At 41.6% G+C, this 18,730-nt stretch overlaps 1 protein-coding gene across 2 annotated transcripts in view; it reads left to right on the top strand.

The window, feature by feature from the left end:
* The window catches only part of brd9 (bromodomain containing 9), a 19,177-nt gene extending 447 nt beyond the window's left edge, over nucleotides 1–18,730 (top strand). The window contains exons 2-17 of one of the 2 annotated variants that reach the window (XM_061915791.1): nucleotides 490–701; nucleotides 796–921; nucleotides 984–1,113; nucleotides 1,196–1,253; nucleotides 2,483–2,627; nucleotides 2,700–2,810; nucleotides 4,413–4,546; nucleotides 4,686–4,818; nucleotides 4,908–4,983; nucleotides 5,067–5,162; nucleotides 14,542–14,674; nucleotides 14,773–14,884; nucleotides 17,711–17,767; nucleotides 17,848–17,953; nucleotides 18,232–18,402; nucleotides 18,496–18,730. In XM_061915791.1, coding sequence (XP_061771775.1) covers nucleotides 490–701; nucleotides 796–921; nucleotides 984–1,113; nucleotides 1,196–1,253; nucleotides 2,483–2,627; nucleotides 2,700–2,810; nucleotides 4,413–4,546; nucleotides 4,686–4,818; nucleotides 4,908–4,983; nucleotides 5,067–5,162; nucleotides 14,542–14,674; nucleotides 14,773–14,884; nucleotides 17,711–17,767; nucleotides 17,848–17,953; nucleotides 18,232–18,402; nucleotides 18,496–18,578 — 1,883 coding nt within the window. In that variant the 3' untranslated portion in view covers nucleotides 18,579–18,730. Of the gene's footprint in view, nucleotides 1–489; nucleotides 702–795; nucleotides 922–983; nucleotides 1,114–1,195; nucleotides 1,254–2,482; nucleotides 2,628–2,699; nucleotides 2,811–4,370; nucleotides 4,547–4,685; nucleotides 4,819–4,907; nucleotides 4,984–5,066; nucleotides 5,163–14,541; nucleotides 14,675–14,772; nucleotides 14,885–17,710; nucleotides 17,768–17,847; nucleotides 17,954–18,231; nucleotides 18,403–18,495 lie in introns of both variants that reach the window. The other variant, XM_061915789.1, reaches the window with a different exon arrangement.

Genomic DNA, 18,730 nt, shown 5'->3' with positions numbered 1-18,730 from the left:
TCATCCATCCATCCATTTACTACCGCTTATTCCCTTCAGGGTCGCGGGGGGCGCTGGAGCCTATCTCAGCTACAATCGGGCTGTGTTAACCCTGGACAAGTCGTCCTTCCATCGCAGGGCCAACACAGATAGACAGACAACATTCACACTCACATTCACACACAAGGGCCGATTTAGTATCCCCAGGTGCATGTTTTTGGCGGTGGGAGGAAGCCGGAGTACCTAGAGGGAACCCATGCACTCACGGGGAGAACATGCTAACGCCACACAGAAAGATCCTGAGCCTGGGAGTGTTTGATCATTTAAAATCAAATGGAAATTGTGACCAGGTGGCGACTTGTCCAGGGTCTATCCCGCCTACCTCCCGAATGCAACTGTGATATGCTCCAGCACCACGCCGTGACCCAAAAAGGGACGAGCTGTAGAAAATGGACGAATGCACATCTGTTTTATTCTTGTTTACGTCATTTGAAAATAAAATGCTTACAGATTATGAGGACAAGGCTTTGAAGAAACCACTGAAGCTTGTGCTTAAAGTCGGAGGAAGTGAAGTAACAGAACTCTCGGGTTCGGGCCATGACTCCAGCTACTACGAGGACAGGTCCGACCATGAACGCCACAAGGATAGAAAGAAGAAGAAGAAAAAGTCCGAAAAAGACAAGGACAAGTATGTGGACGACGAAGAGAGAAAACGGCGGAAGGTCGGTTTCAGACGCGATTGGGTTTAGACATAATTGTGTGTTTTTGTTGCATATTGCCAAGCTTTTCAGTTATTTTCCAACAAACCATTTGCAGGAGGAAAAAAGGAAGAAGAGAGAGCGGGAGCAGAATGAATCTGATGCTGCAACTGCCACTGTTGTCAACCCCAGTGGGCCTGTGGAACCGTTCACAATATCAAAAACTTTAAGTGTAGTGATTGAGGCGAGTAAAGTTAATTTCATGTGATATAAAAATAAATACTCATAAGTGTTGTATTCCCTCAGCCTGAAGAAAAGAAAAGGAAAAAGGAGAGGATTGAGATTGAACCGGAAGTGGAGGAATTTCACCCCAGTATGAAGGTGGACGTGGAGCACCAAGCCGACAGGCCTGTGCGAGCATGTCGGACACAACAAGGCAAGGGCCAAACGAAGCTCATATCGGTTAAGAAGCAGTTAAAAATGTCAGTATTATTCATGGTCACTATTCCCTAATACAGAGAATGAGTCCACTCCTCGTCAACAATTACTTGAGCACTTCCTTCGCCAGCTGCAGAGGTGAGAAACTCAAATTCATATATGCAAGGCAGCACACTGTATGTTCTACAGCCGCCTAGAGAGCATTTTGAATGAGCTGCAAGAATTAAATTGAACGCGTAAACTACACCCAATGTAACAGACCCGCACAAGCATTACAGTACTAACATTAGCTATCATATAATGTGTAGTCTATCATAACAACAGGGCCACAAGTTCCAATCTTGGGCCCATTTTTATTTAGTATTTATATCAATGACATACCACGAAATTGTCAATTTCAAAAACCTTGCCATTTGAAAATATGCTGGGGAAAAAAAGGTTCACTCACCATTTAGACCTTAATGTCGCCAAGTCAGTGTGCATGTTCTCAAAAAAAAAGAGTATTTAAACTGATCCAGGTGGATTTGTGCTTAGTTGGAACAAAACTCGGGGTAGTCCAAAACTTGTAAGTATTTAGACCTTGTGCTGGATTTACAGTTTAATATATCGAAGTTTATAGAGTATTGCTATAAAATAGAAGTGTCAGTGAATTTTTTATCTTATCAATTGTTTTATGGATTTGTATATTGTACAAGGTAAATGTGTGGCAAAGCGTGTCTACAACAGTAGTATTTGGCACTTACATCTTGGAATTTTACATTTGTTTAATGTTAAACTGTGTACTACGATTTGAATGCCTATCCATCCATTTTTCTACCACTTGTCACAGTAGGCTGGAGCCTATCACAGCTGCACTCAGGCGTAAGGCAGGGTACACCCTGGAGAAATCATGTTTTAAATGTGTTTGTATTAATTCTAACATGAATTTGCCACTGGCTATAATCTCCCATATTTACATGTTAAATGTTCATTAATATGTTTTGTCCCTTTAAGATAAATTAAATCTATGTACTGCAAATTGTTGGTCGCTTTTCTGGGTCTGCTTTTGTGTGTGTGCCCGGCAGGCGCGATTGACAACCATGAAAGCAAGTCATCTCCTCCAGGTGTCACAACAATTTGTATTTGAATTTAATTTGTAATTTTGAGATCTGTTCTTTTAAACTAATCAGTAATTTTAAGGATCCGGTGGTGGTATTACATTTTTGGTTAAAAAAAAAAAAAAAAGTTATGTTGATTCTGTGTCATATAGTGTAGCTTTCCAATAAGAGCATTCAATGTCATCCAGTTTCATCCATTATAAATATTGTCTCAGCAAGGCATTCAAAACCAGACTATTCTCAACACGCTTTCATCTTTTCTCCCCAAAGAAAAGACCCCCATGGTTTCTTTGCATTCCCAGTCACAGACGCCATCGCTCCCAATTACTCAATGATCATCAAGCATCCGATGGACTTCAGCACCATGAAAGACAAGATATTGAACAATGATTACAACACAGTGACGGAATTTAAGGTGAGATAAGATGTCATGGAGGGATGTAAACACACACAAGTGAATGTTGTTTAAACGCATTGTGCTCTTTAGGCGGACTTTAAACTGATGTGTGACAATGCCACGGTGTATAACCGACCAGAGACCGTGTACTACAAGTCTGCCAAGAAGCTTCTCCATACAGGGTTTAAGATGATGAGCAAGGTAATGAGTTGGCACCAATACATTGATACACACGTCTTTATCAATTAGAAAATAATTAGCCAATGAACCCCTTTTAAACCCCTCTGTCAAATTCTATATAACCTCAAGCCTATCAAAAGTCTTTATTAGTAGTCAATAATTTTCTTTAAATAATTCATACATTCAACCGTTCTGTAGTGACTACTCAAGGGAAACCACAAAAGTGGCAACTATAGCCAGGTGGCCTCAACAAACTGAAGCTTGATGCCACGGTAGGTGTTGGATTACTAAACACCAGCAGTGAGATGTTGAGTAATGGCGATGATTTGTTGAGACTGCGAGAGTAGAGAGCTGCTGTTTGCTGATTTGTTCAAAGTCGGTGCTCAGTGCGGTATATTATCATGTATATGTGTACTTAAAGAGTAACTTAAACATTATGGAAGAAAGCACAAAACAATTCATATCGTGGCAAGCCTATGCTAAAAACATTAAAAATAACTTATCAGAGGCAGTAGAGCGGGATAGGGAGTACAAGATATAAAGAAAATAAACGTTTATAGCACAAAAATCGGGGAAAAAAGACAAATCCAACCCTCTTCTGCTTCACCATTTTCTTGCTAAATGTAACCCACAAACCAATTGTTTCATGCAAATATGCACATTTTTTAGCGCAACATATTGTCAGTTGTCAGTACTGCTGTCGGGCGAAGCATCCAGCAAATTTGGAGCACAGCCACAGCACAAATACACTTGGTGGAATTTAGGCTTATGACTTGATTTGTCAACGCCACGGATTATCGTAACACATTTTTATATTAGTGACTGCTATACAGAATATTCTGGGACGCAAACCCCGGGAGCGTCTACACAGATGGCTGCTGTGGACAAGGTTTGTAACACAACTTTTTTCTGCTGGAGAAATGTATATGGCTGCTATAGACAGGTAGCCGCTAACGCAGGTTGCACTGTATATGTATTATTATATGCAAGTGTATTTGTTAATTAGGGCTGTCAAAGTTAACACATTTACCAATGTGGTTAATCACAAACATTTAGCACATTAATCATGTATAAACACAGATTCATCAAGCAATTTATTTTGAGCCCACATGCTACTTTTCCTAAACCACAAACGGTGACGTGAAAGGCGGACTTGTATGTTTTATGGTCAGTGATCAGGTCCATGCATACGTCAGTGCACAGATGATTGAGGAGAGGAGAAAGTACAGAGTACACCGAGGCGGTACTCCATATAAAACTGTGTGCAAGTTTTGGACATAAAGTTTATTGAAGAAAAATATTTAAAAATGCTCCTGTAAAATATTCTTACAGTAAAATGGCATTAGTGTAAAAAAAACTGGCATCTTTTTGAAAGTTATTTTAAATTACACAACCTGCAATTAATTGTGCTCAATCAAAATGCAAAAATTTTGACTGATCTGATTAAAAAAATATATACTTAATTATAATGATAATAATTTGACCGGACAAATGTATATCTTAATATATTTGTTTACTGTATGTACCAAGATAATTTATGTTACTCTGTAGTGCTAATGTTTTTCGGGTTTTTTTAAACAGGATCGTCTGTTGGCTCTAAAGCGCAGCATGTCTTTCATGCAGGACATGGACTTCACACAGCAAGCAGCCATTTTAGGAGATGAAGAACTTACAGCCGATTTACCTCCGCCAGAGATCATTCCTATCCCGGTGGAATCGGCTAAAAAGTCTAAAAAACAACCTGTTAAAGACATGAAGTAAGTCATTAGTTTTTCCATTATATCTGACATTACAGTGCATAATGTGTTGGTCAACGTATTTAAGAAAACTGAGTAGAGAGACTTAACTCTCCATAAATAAAGGCATGAAGTCATCTTAGGGCTTCTCTGTTTGCAGCTACCTGTTTGAGCCAGAGGGGAACGCCTGCAGTTTGACTGACAGCACAGCAGAGGAGCATGTTTTGGCTCTAGTGGAGCATTCTGCAGATGAAGCCCGTGATCGGATTAACAGATACATGCCAAACTCTAAGGTTTTTGACGAAAATTGCTTTTTTTTTTAATTTTTTTTTTCAATTGCACCAGCATTATTTAAACTGTTATGTCTGCTCTGTGTTTTCAGATAGGATACCTGCGCAAGGAATCTGACACTTCTCTTTTGTACACCGTTGTCAATCAACTTGATCCTGACGCAGAAGGTTTTGAACAAGTGCATGTTTGCGTCTCATGTTCTCTCAAAATGAAAAACAGGAAAATCGCATTGTTTTCCTCATTATTGCAGAGGAGGAGACCCACAAAGTGGACCTGAGTTCGCTATCTAACAAGCTTCTCCCTGGATTAACAACACTGGGTTTCAAGGATGACAGGAGACACAAAGGTACAACATATCACGATATAAGTGTTTTATATTGTTCGATATTAATAATTATTGGTGTTTTTTTATGACCTATGGCTATGGTAAATTATGACCAGAAGAAAAATATATTAAATAGAGATGTCCGATAATGGCTTTTTTGCTGATATCCCGATATTGTCCAACTTTTAATTACCGATTCCGATATCAACCGATACCGATGTATACATTCGTGGAATTAACACAATATTATGACTAATTTTGTTGTGATGCCCCGCTGGATGCATTAAACAATATAACAAGGTTTTCCAAAATAAATCAACTCAAGTTATGGAAAAAAATGCCTGCATGGCACTGCCATATTTATTATTGAAGTCACAAAGTGCATTATTTTTTTTAACATGCGTCAAAACAGCAGCTTGGAATTTGCAATTTGGGACATGATCTCCCTGAGAGAGCATGAAGAGGTTGAGGTGGGCGGGGTTGGGAGAGTTAGTGCTGCAAGAGTTTCTGGGTATTTGTTCTGTTGTGTTTATGTTGTGTTACGGTGCGGATATTCTCCCGAAATGTCTTTGTCATTCTTGTTTGGTGTGGGTTCACAGTGTGGCGCATATTTGTAACAGTGTTAGACGGCGTGGCGCAGTGGGAGAGTTTGCCGTGCGCAACCCGAGTGTCCGTAGTTCAATCCCCACCTAGTACCAACCTCGTCACGTCCGTTGTGTCCTTGAGCAAGACACTTCAGCCTTGCTCCTGATGGGTGCTGGTTAGCGCCTTGCATGGCAGCTCCCTCCATCAGTGTGTGAATGTGTGTGTGAATGGGTAAATGTGGAAGTAGTGTCAAAGCGCTTTGAATACCTTGAAGGTAGAAAAGCGCTATACAAGTACAACCCATTTATCATTTATTTAAAGTTGTTTATACACCCACCCTCAGTGTGACCTGTATGGCTGTTGACCATTTATGCCTTGCATTCACTTGTGTTTGTGTGAAAAGCCGTTGATATTATGGGATCGGGCCGGCACGCAAAGGGAGTGCCTTTAAGGTTTATTGGCACTCTGTACTTCTCTCTACGTCCGTGTACACAGCGGCGTTTTAAAAAGTCATACATTTTACCTTTTGAAACTGATACCGATAATTTCCGATACTACATTTTAAAGCATTTATCGGCCGATAATATCGGCAGTCCGATATTATTGGACATCTCTAATATTAAATGTAGATATTTTTGTAACCTTCCTTTAATTGTAATTCTCTCAGCTATTTAGGGCAAAAAGGAAAGGAAATGTGAACACAACCATGGAAAACACTCAAACAATCAATGTAAACAGTGTCCTAAAATGACATTGAACACTTAACAATAAGCTCTTAAAATGAAGGTGCAAAAATAAGGAATACATTATAAATGCCCAATAGTATAACAAGATAGTGTGAAAATGTAAACATAGAGAAACCTGTGAAGAACAATTTTCCGCAGGTTTAGTGCCTTGACGTTACGACTGTGCTCTAAATTGTGAGCACGGCTCAGGTGGTGTGGTATTACCGGTCTTGGAGGGGCCTTTGGTCTGACAAAGGTCCGTTTTAAAAAATCAAAAAAACTGCCATATTGTCGAGGTGACTTTTCCTGATTTATCCACAATCTCATTACTCTCTGCAGCAATCATTTTTGTTTCTCTTCTCACTCCATGCAAAGAATGAAACGTGAGACAACAAGATGGCGCGACCCAAAACCAAACTTGATAGTTTATACTGTTTCCTGATTAGCTGTTGGTGTGTCACTCCCACCAATCAGTGATCACTTCCTGAATTGCTCAGTTACCAGAGAGCGAGTAACTTTGATTACGCAACCAACCTTGCTTCGCAACGTTCGTTTTTTTCCGACGAAGAAGTAAAAAGAATATCGAGCACATTTTTTACTGATATCGACTGTGTCGTTTTATCACCCAACCCTAAAAGAAACTACTCTTTCCCTGCTAAGAACAACTTCCACATTCAATCAATCAATGTTTATTTATATAGCCCTAAATCACAAGTGTCTCAAAGGGCTGCACAAACCACAACGACATCCAGCCCACATAAGGGCAAGGAAAAACTCACCCCAGTGGGATGTCAGTGACAGTGACAATGATGACTTTGAGAAACCTTGGAGAGGACCGCATATGTGGGCATCCTCCCACCCCCTAGGGGACCGAAAGCAATGGATGTCGAGCGAGTCTAACATGATATTGTGAAAGTCCAATCCATAGTGGATTTAACATAACCGTGAGAGTCCAGTCCAAAGTGGATCCAATATAGTTATGAGAGGCCTGTCCAAAGTGCAGCCAGCAGGAAACCATCCCAAGCGGAGGCGGATCAGCAGCGCAGAGATGTGCCCAACCGATACACAGACGAGCTGTCCATCCTGGGTCCCGACTCTGGACAGCCAGTACTTCATCCATGGCCACCGGACTGGACCCCTCCACAAGGGAGAGGGGGTGACAGAGGAGAAAAATAAAAGAAACGGCAGATCAACTGGTGTAAAAAGGGTGTCTATTTAAAGGCTAGAGTATACAAATTAGTTTTAAGATGAGACTTAAATGCTTCTACTGAGGTGGCATCTCGAACTGGGAGGGCATTCCAGAGTACTGGAGCCCGAAAAGAAAACGCTCTATAGCCCGCAGACTTTTTTGGGGCTCTGGGAATCACTAATAAGCCGGAGTCCTTTGAACGCAGATTTCTTGCTGGGACATATGGTACAATACAATCGGCAAGATAGGCTGGAGCTAGACCGTGTAGTATTTTATACGTAAGTAGTAAAACCTTAAAGTCACATCTTAAGTGCACAGGAAGCCAGTGCAGGTGAGCCAGTATAGGCGTAATATGATCAAACTTTCTTGTTCTTGTCAAAAGTCTACCAGCCGCATCTTGTACCAACTGTAATCGTTTAATACTAGACATGGGGAGACCCGAAAATAATACGTTACAGTAATCGAGACGAGACGTAACAAACGCATGGATAATGATCTCAGCGTCGTTAGTGGAAAAAATGGAGCGGATTTTAGCAATATTACGGAGATGAAAGGAGGCCGTTTTAGTAACGCTTTTAATGTGTGGCTCAAACAAGAGAGTTGGGTCGAAGATAATACCCAGATTCTTTAACGAGTCGCCTTGTTTAATTGTTTGGTTGTCAAATGTTAAAGTTGTATTATTAAATAGAGGTCGGTGTTTTGATACGCTCTAATAAAATATTATGATCAACGGTATCGAAAGCAGGGCTAAGATCGAGGAGCAGCAACATAGATGACTCATCAGAATCCATCGTTAGCAGTAGATCATTAGTCATTTTTGCGAGGGCTGACTCCGTAGAGTGATTTGCCCTGAAACCGGATTGAAAGGTTTCACATAGATTGTTAGACGCTAAGTATTCATTTAGCTGCTCTGCAACAATTTTTCGAAGATTTTCGAAATAAAGGGAAGATGAGACACTGGTCGGTAGTTTACCATGAGGTCAGGATCGAGGTTAGGTCTTTTAAGGAGATGATGAATAACTGCTTTTTTGAATGCTAGGGGAACAGTGCCAGAGGAAAGTGATAAGCCGGATTTAAATGGAAGATGCGAGACTACTGGTGTGGGTATGGAGTCAGATAAATTAGAACACGTTTTTTCTGCTTTGATTGTTTCAGAGTTGGACATGTGTTCTACTGAAGTGGCAAACTATGATGCGTTCAGTTTATCAAAGCAACAAACAAACAATCGGAAAATTCCCGTCGTATCAATTCCTAGATATGGTCGTAATTATACTAAATGCACTGGGCATAATAAACACAACATTATTAATATTGCTACTACGGATAATTTGATCAAAAATTCCCTAAAACAGCCCACTACCTATAATATAGGTTTTTTAAACATAAGATCATCGTCTCCCAAAACGTTGTTAGTTGGTAATGATATCATTAGAGACAACAATCTTAACGTCATCGGTCTCAGCGAAACCTGGCTTAAACCAAACGACTTTTTTGCGCTAAATGAGGCATGTCCTCCCAACTTTACACACGCGCACATTGCCCGTCCCCTTAAAAGGGGTGGGGGGGTCGCACTAATATACAACGAAAACTTTAACCTTAGTCCTAACATAAATAATAAATATAAATCGTTTGAGAGGCTTACTATGAGGTCTGTCACACCGCTGCCTCTACACCTGGCTGTTATCTACCGCCCCCCAGGGCCCTATTCGGACTTTATCAATGAATTCTCAGAGTTCGTTGCTGATCTAGTGACGCACGCCGATAATATAATCATAATGGGGGACTTTAATATCCATATGAATACCCCATCGGACCCACCATGCGTAGCGCTCCAGACTATAATTGATAGCTGTGGTCTTACACAAATAATAAATGAACCCACGCATCGCAACGGTAATACGATAGACCTAGTGCTTGTCAGGGGTATCACCGTTTCTAAAGTTACGATACTCCCGTATACTAAAGTATTGTCCGATCATTACCTTATAAAATTCGAGGTTCTGACGCATGTTCGTCAAACTAATAATAATAATAACTGCTGTAGCAGCCGCAACATTAGTACGGCCACAACGACAACTCTTGCTGACCTACAGCCCTCGGTAATGGCACCATTCCCAAAGTATGTGGGCTCTATTGATAACCTCACTAACAACTTTAACGACGCCATGTGCGAAACCATTGATAACATACCACCGCTAAAGTTAAAAAAGGTTCCAAAAAAGCGTACCCCGTGGTTTACAGAAGAAACTAAAGCTCAGAAATTATTATGTAGAAAGCTGGAACACAAATGGCGCACGACTAAACTTGAGGTGCACCATCAAGCATGGAGTGATAGTTTAATTTAAACTTATAAACGCATGCTTACCTTAGCTAAAGCTAAATATTACTCAAATCTCATCCACCGTAATAAAAATAATCCCAAATTTTTGTTTAGTACGGTAGCATCGCTAACCCAACAAGGGACCCCTTCCAGTAGCTCCACCCACTCAGCTGATGACTCTATGCAATTCTTTAGTAAGAAAATTGAAGTCATTAGAAAGGAGATGAAAGACAATGCGTCCCAGCTACAACTGGGTTCTATTAACACAGATACGACTGTATATACGGCGGATACTGCCCTCCAAAATAGTTTCTCTCGTTTTGAGGAAATAACATTAGAGGAATTGTTACAACGTGTAAATGGAATAAAACAAACATGTTTACTTGACCCTCTTCCTGGGAAACTGATCAAGGAGCTCTTTGTATTATTAGGTCCATCAGTGCTAAATATTATAAACTTATCACTTTCCTCGGGCACTGTTCCCCTAGCATTCAAAAAAGCGGTTATTCATCCTCTTCTTAAAAGACCTAACCTCGATCCTGACCTCATGGTAAACTACCGACCGGTGTCTCACCTTCCATTTATTTCTAAAATCCTCGAAAAAATTGTTGCGGAGCAGTTAAATGAACACTTAGCGTCTAACAATCTATGTGAAACCTTTCAATCCGGTTTCAGGGCAAATCACTCTACGGAGACAGCCCTCGCAAAAATGGCTAATGATCTATTGCTAACGATGGATTTTGATGCGTCATCTATGTTGCTGCTCCTCGATCTTAGCGCTGCTTTCGATACCGTCGATCATAATATTTTATTAGAACGTATCAAAACACGAATTGGTATGTCAGACTTAGCCCTGTCTTGGTTTAACTCTTATCTTACTGATAGGATGCAGTGCGTCTCCCATAACAATGTGACCTCGGACTACGTTAAGGTAACGTGTGGAGTTCCCCAGGGTTCGGTCCTTGGCCCTGCACTCTTCAGCATCTACATGCTGCCGCTAGGTGACATCATACGCAAATACGGTGTTAGCTTTCACTGTTATGCTGATGACACCCAACTCTACATGCCCCTAAAGCTGACCAACAAGCCGTATTGTAGTCAGCTGGAGGCGTGTCTTAATGAAATTAAAAAATGGATGTCCGCTTACTTTTTGCAACTCAACGCCAAAAAAACGGAAATGCTGATTATCGGTCCTGCTAGACACCGACCTCTATTTAATAATACAACTCTAACATTTGACAACCAAACAATTAAACAAGGCGACACGGTAAAGAATCTGGGTATTATCTTCGACCCAACTCTCTTGTTTGAGCCACACATTAAAAGCGTTACTAAAACGGCCTTCTTTCATCTCCGTAATATCGCTAAAATTCGCTCCATTCTGTCCACTAAAGACGCTGAGATCATTATCCATGCGTTTGTTACGTCTCGCCTCGACTACTGTAACGTATTATTTTTGGGTCCCCCCATGTCTAGCATTAAAAGATTACAGTTGGTACAAAATGCGGCTGCTAGACTTTTGACAAGAACAAGAAAGTTTGATCACATTACGCCTATACTGGCTCACCTGCACTGGCTTCCTCTGCACTTAAGATGTGACTTTAAGGTTTTACTACTTACATATAAAATACTACACGGTCTAGCTCCATCCTATCTTGCCGATTGTATTGTACCATATGTCCCGGCAAGAAATCTGCGTTCAAAGGACTCCAGCTTATTAGTGACTCCCAAAGCCCAAAAAAAGTCTGCGGGCTATAGAGCGTTTTCATTTCGGGCTCCAGTACTCTGGAATGCCCTCCCGATAACAGTTCGAGATGCATTTAAGTCTCACCTTAAAACTAATTTGTATACTGTAGCCTTTAAATAGACTCCCTTTTTAGACCAGTTGATCTGCCGTTTCTTTTCTTTTTTCTCCTATGTCCCACTCTCCCTTGTGGAGGGGGTCCGGTCCGATCCGGTGGCCATGTACTGCTTGCCTGTGTATCGGCTGGGGACATCTCTGCGCTGCTGATCCGCCTCCGTTTGGGATGTTTTCCTGCTGGCTCCGCTGTGAACGGGACTCTCACTGCTGTGTCGGATCCGCTTTGGACTGGACTCTCGCAACTGTGTGGATCCATTATGGATTGAACTTTCACAGTATCATGTTAGACCCGCTCGACATCCATTGCTTTCCTCCTCCCCAAGGTTCTCATAGTCATCATTATCACCGACGTCCCACTGGGTCATCATTGTCACCGACGTCCCACTGGGTGTGAGTTTTTCTTGCCCTTATGTGGGCCTACCGAGGATGTCGTAGTGGTTTGTGTTGTGGTTTGTGCAGCCCTTTGAGACACTAGTGATTTAGGGCTATATAAGTAAACATTGATTGATTGATTGATTGATATAATATTTAGCACTGATGGACCTAATAATACAAAGTGCTCCTTGATAAGTTTCCCAGGAAGTGGGTCAAGTAAACATGTTGTTTGTTTTATTCCATTACACATTGTAACATTTCTTCTAATCTTATTTCATCAAAAAGAGAGAAACTATTTTGGAGGGCAGTATCCGCCGTATATACAGTCGTATCTGTGTTGATAGAACCCAGTTGCAGCTGGGGTGCATTGTCTATAATCTCCATTCTAATGAGTTCAATTTTCTTACTAAAACAATTCATAAAGTCTTCTGCCGAGTGGGTGGAGCTACTGGAAGGAGTCCCTTGTTGGGTTAGCGATGCTACTGTACTAAACAAAAATTTAGGATAGTTTTTATTAAGACCGATGAGATTTGAGTAATATTTAGCTTTAGCTAAGGTAAGCATGCGTTTATAAGTTATTAAACTATCACTCCATGCTTGATGGAAAACCTCAAGTTTAGTTGCGCGGCATTTGCGTTCCAGCTTTCTACATGATAATTTATGAGCTCTAGTTAACTTCAGCGGTGCTATACTATCAACGGTTTCGCGCAGGGTGTGGTTAAAGTTGTTAGTGAGGTTATCAATAGAGCCCACATAATTTGGGAATGATGCCATTACCGAGGGCAGTAGGCCAACTAGAGTCGTCGTTGTGGCAGCATTAATGTTGAGGCTGCTATAGCAGTTATTATTATTATTAGCTTGCCGAACATGAGTCTGAACTTCGAATTGTATAAGGTAATGATCGGACATTACTTTAGTATACGAGAGTATCATAACTTTGGAAACGGTGATACCCCTGAAAAGCACTAGGCCTATCGTATTACCGTTGCGATGGGTGGGTTCATTTATTATTTGTGTAAGACCACAGCTATCAATTATAGTCTGGAGCGCCACACACTGGGGGTCCGATGGGGTATTGATATGGATATTAAAGTCATCCGTTATAATTATATTATTGGCGTGCGTCACTAGATCAGCAACAAACTCTGAGAATTTGCTGATAAAGTCCGAATAGGGCCCTGGGGGGCGGTAGATAACAGCCAGGTATAGAGGCAGCGGCTTGACAGACCTCATAGTAAGCACCTCAAACGATTTATATTTATTATTTAGGTTAGGACTAAGGTTAAAGTTTTTGTTGTGTATTAGTGCGACCCCCCACCCTTTTAAGGGGACGGGCAATATGTGCATTCGTATAGTTAGGAGGAGATGCCTCATTTAGCGCAAAAAAGTTGTCTGGTTTAAACCAGGTTTCGCTGAGACCGATGACGTTAAGATTGTTGTCTCTAATGACCTCATTAACTAATAACGTTTTGTGAGACAATGATCTTATGTTTAAAAAGCCCATATTATAGGTAGTGGGCTGTTTTAAGGAGTTTTTGATCAAATTATCCGTAGTAGCAATATTAATAATGTTGCGTTTATAATGCGTAGTGCACTTAAAATAATTACGACCATATCTAGGAATTGATATGACGGGAATTTTCAGATTGTTTGCTTGGTGCTGCAATAAACTGAACGCATCATAATTGGCCACCTCAGTAGAACGCATGTCCAACTCTGACACAGTCACAGCAGAAAAAACATTAACTGAGTTGTGTATTATTCTAAGAAAATGGCTATGTTTGCAGGGATTATCCAGCCTGGAGCTGGCTAGTTCTAAATTAACTGACTCCTCACCCAGACTAGCAGGCTCGCGTCTTCCATTTAAATCCAGCTTCAGGTGGTCCAGTTTGTTCACCAGGGAGGGGACGTTTGAAAGCAGGATGGAAGGAAGCGGCGTTCCGTAGGGATTAGCCTTTTGCTTTGTTGTTAGCCCCGCTCGGCATCCCCGCTTCTGCTTCCGATCACACCGCTTACGTGTTTTCCATTGACGGTCCCCGCTGGTACTATACTCCGCTGCTTCAAAGGCTGCTGGATGTACCCGGCGAAGTATTCCCATGCTAGCGAGGTGGTCCAACGTACACGCATCTTTCAGTCCAAAACGGCCCGGCCTATCCGCATCCAGAATTGTCTGGCGGTCGTATGTGACCACAGTGTCCACGCTGTAAGCCAGCCATGAAATTTTCAGAATTGTCCAGTGTTTTTTCCAAATGTTCTATTTCTACCATGAGCGGCTTCAGGGCGCCGCAATCTTGTTGTCTTTTTGAAAAGCATTCATGCATTCATGCATTGTACTTTTTTTATAGTGACGTTCCTGAGCAGTGCCTACAACATTCAAACCGTTCAGAAGAACTCAGTCTTTCCTGCCTTAACACCTGATGAGTCTGACTTGCTGTGTTCGGCGTATGGAGACGACACAGGAGTACAATGCGCTCTAAGGTAGAACGGGGGAAATGCCGCATGTTGCAAAGTTGACATTCCGTAGTGATAAAACCGCCACCAATTTCACCTTACACTGTTTTTCCTCCCACGCTAAGCATACTGGACTTTGTCAAGGACTGTGGAAGTGTCACCAAGCATTGGGTCGACGGGCTTTTGGATAAGATGACGGCAGGCGATCACGCTAAAGCCGTCAATCAGATCAGACAGGTATGTGACAAACTAATTGTTAGAGGTGGGAAAATGCTTAATTCTCTGATGCATCGGCATTAGAACATGGGCGAATCATGAATCGATGGACAAATGTCCAAACATTGATTATTTACATATGTTAAATAAAGTAATGGAGATGGTTCTAAAATGCGGCATTAATGCTAATGTTCTTTGAATGTTAGTTCTAGGTTTGGTTCGAACTATTCATGGGAGAACCATAAGCTAACATTCTATTTACGTTATGTGTTAGCAGGGTGAGCGCGGATACACAGAGAGGAGCGCATGCTAACGGCGGCGCTAAGATAGCTTGAAAGTGAAGTAGTGAAACAAGAAAATAATAAACACTTAGTACACTTCCACAGAAAGCTAATATAAATTGTGTTACAGCAAAGAAAAATAAATTAATAAGTCAGGAGAGACATTAATATCCATACAGTGCGGCTGGCAGGACTCTTAGCCATAGATATGATGAAGCAGATAGACAACACAGTCTTTGTGCCGCAAGTTTATGGCGACTGGGGCGAAAGTGTCTGAACATTCTTTAGTTTTAGAAGGCACAACAATTAAATAAGGGATACCTGCTCGCAAAGTAGGGATGTTTATTTATTTTTTCACTTAACAGGCCACTACAGTTCTCATGTACCCATCATTCCATCTCTTTACGCTTCTCTGAGGTCGGGTCGTGATGGCAGCAGCCTAGAATGGGAAGCCCAGACTTCCCTCTCCACAGCCACTTTGTCCAGCTCCGACCGGGGTATCCAAAAACGTTCCCAAGCCAGCCGGGAGACAGTAGTCTCCCTTACAGGTCCTGTGTCTTCCCCATGGCCTCATAACGGTTGGACGTTCCCTGAGTACCTCCCCACGCAGGCATCTGGGGCACATCCTGACCTGATTCCCTAAGCACCTCATCTGGCTCCTCTCGATGTGGAGGAGCACCGACTTTACTTTGAGCTCCTCCCGAATGACAGAGCTTCTCACCCTATCTCTGTGGGAGAGCCCCGCCACCCCTATGGAGGAGACTCATTTCGGCTGCTTGTGCCCGTAATATTGTCCCTTCGGTCATAACCCAAATCTCATGACTATAGGTGAGGGTAGAAACATAGATTCACCGGTAAATTGATAGCTTTGCCTTTTGGCTTAGCTCCTTCTTCACCATAACGGACAGATGCAGTGTCCGCATCACTGAAGACTGCCTGTTTATCTCACAATCCACTCTTCCCTCACTTGTAAACAAGACTCCCAAGTTGCTTGAACTTCTCCACTTTGGACAAGATGGCACGTCACCCTTTGCTGGGCTAAAACTATTGACTCGGACTTAGAGGTGCTTATTCTCATCCCAGTCGCTTCACAATCAGCTGACAACCGATCTAGCGAGAGCTAAAGAGCACGGCCTGATGAAGCCAGCAGGACTACATCATCTGCAAAAAGCAGAGACCTAATCCTGCAGCCACCAAAGCCCTGAGTACGCCTAAATATTCTGTCCATAAAAATTTTGAAAGGAATTGGTGAGAAAATTGGTCCCAAGCCTTACTGGAACTGGTTTAGACTTATTGCAATGCGAACCAAACTCTTAACGCCGTGATCAGACTGTCTGATACCTGTATACCCGGAGCACTCCCCACAGGACTTCCAGAAGTACACGATCAAATGCATTTTCCAAGTCCACATAACACGTGTACACTGGTTGGGCAATATCTCATGCATCCTCAAGGGCCCTGCAGAGAGTATAGACTTGGTCCACAGTTCCACGACCAGTATAAGATGTTATATATACTGTATGTTTATGCTTTGTGTACTAACATCCAAAAACCGGAAACGACACAATACTGCGTATGCCAGTAGCCAAAGGAGGAGCCTTGTAGACATATTATTAATATTAATAATTAAATGTAATACCTTTTAAAATATAATTATGTACAATATAATAAAGATGTATAAATCGATATATACCGTATTTTTCGGACTATAAATCGCAGTCTTCCCCACAGTCCAGCGGGGTGTGAGACCCGGCCAAATTAAAAAAATATATATATACATATATATATATATATTTTTTTTTTTTTTTTTTTTATAGTTTGGCCAAGTCTCATCCCCGGCCAAACTACAAAAAAAACGTGACTTATAGTCCGAAAAATACGGTAATGGAATCGTAGCCCTTGCGTTGTAATCAAATTGTGAGATGCCCAGATATGCTCACCTCTACTATCTTTTTAAGTTAGAACAACCCTAACATCACTCCTCAGTTATTTTTTTTAATTTTAACTGCCACATCGCTACAGTGATCAGGTTTAAAAAAATAAAATCTTCTTTACCTTGTTGTTTAATAATCTTTGTGTGCAGCAGAAGGGAATGGGGATGGGGGACTTTGTCGACAACGCTGTGAATGCTTCCTGAATGTTTATAACCACACATCGCTTGTCCATTGCTTTCTTTTGACTCATATTGATCTAGCAAAACTAGAACTAATGCTGTAAAAGGGCTAAAAAACACTTAAAAGGCACACAAAGTAGCACATCCGCGCTGTCCTGACTGAATGAGCACCGCAAAGAGATCAGCTCACCCAAAATCACGATGTGGCTGCGCTGCGAGACTCACAATGGGTGGATGAAACATGCTTAGACGGAGACAGGGTTCTTACACCAAAGCATACTTTTATTCTGTCTGTGGTCCGTAGCAATAAGGGGTTTGTAAATACAGGTTGCCCTGTAAAATGCCTTTTGAAAGAGGAGGGATGTAAAAAAAAAAAAGTGTATGATACTGTACTTACTTTACCAATCCACAACCCTCCCCTGGCCACAATTTGACCCATGATTGCTTGTTCAGAAAAGAAACATGATGCTGAAGCCTGACGAAACCAAGACGGGCATCTGTGATTTACAGGTGGGGCTGCACTCAGGTAAACTCCATCCATGTTTTACCCAGACCGGATTTGACTCAAGTTGTGTTTTTCCCCTTCTTAGATGGTCGACGGCACTGGTCTGGGGGAGAGCAGTTCAGTGCTGGATTTCATGTCACTGAAGAACTATCCTGACATGTCTCTGGATATATCCATGCTCAACACAATAGGTCATTGTGTATCAATTTTCATGCTTCGTAAATATGATGTAATATTATTATGTTACTAATGTTGTAAGTCAGTATGGTCTCTTGTCCAGTCAAAAAACAACGTTGTATTTGTATTTGTTCTACAAGAGTAAGGAAGTAAATGACAATTAATAGCCTCTATTGTGTTTGGCCTTGCTTGCCTACAGCATTTCTCTGATGTTTGTGTGTCTTACACAACTGCAGAAATAACTTGCTTATTTTCCGACAGTGCTTTTTAAATTTTTTTTATCATTACACAGGTAAGGGCGTGAAGAAGGAGCCAGGAAATGAGGAAGGCCAGCAACACTTTGAGGACGCTGACAAGCTCCTACAGGAGTTTCAGGAAGCTCAGGTGGATAGAGTCGGCTCCAGGCCTTCATCCAACCTGTCATCCCTCTCTAACGCCTCAGAGAGGGATCAGCATCACCTCGGTAGCGGACATTTTTCTGATACGGGGTCACTATTTGGTCTAAACAATGACGCATGTGTTGTCATCGACTAAAATGGTTTTGTTTGATTCACAGGGAGCCCGTCACAGTCCGAGATGGTTCATGACCCCTACGAGTTCTTGCAGTCACCAGAGTCAGAGAGCCCAGCCAACAACTGATCACGCTTAGCTTGCGCTGCATCAAGAATACAGCACTGCCCACTGTGACATTACACAAGCATCCAGCCTCAAAGTTTTGTACAGACTGTTTTATTTTATGTTTTTTAATGAGTGCAATAGGAATATTAAATGATTGCATCTGTATTTATAAA

This window comes from Nerophis ophidion, linkage group LG11, assembly GCF_033978795.1.
Source record: "Nerophis ophidion isolate RoL-2023_Sa linkage group LG11, RoL_Noph_v1.0, whole genome shotgun sequence".
In the NCBI taxonomy this organism is placed as follows: domain Eukaryota; kingdom Metazoa; phylum Chordata; class Actinopteri; order Syngnathiformes; family Syngnathidae; genus Nerophis; species Nerophis ophidion.
The sequence above is the reverse complement of the archived record's forward strand: the minus strand, read 5'-3'. Positions and strand labels throughout refer to the sequence as shown.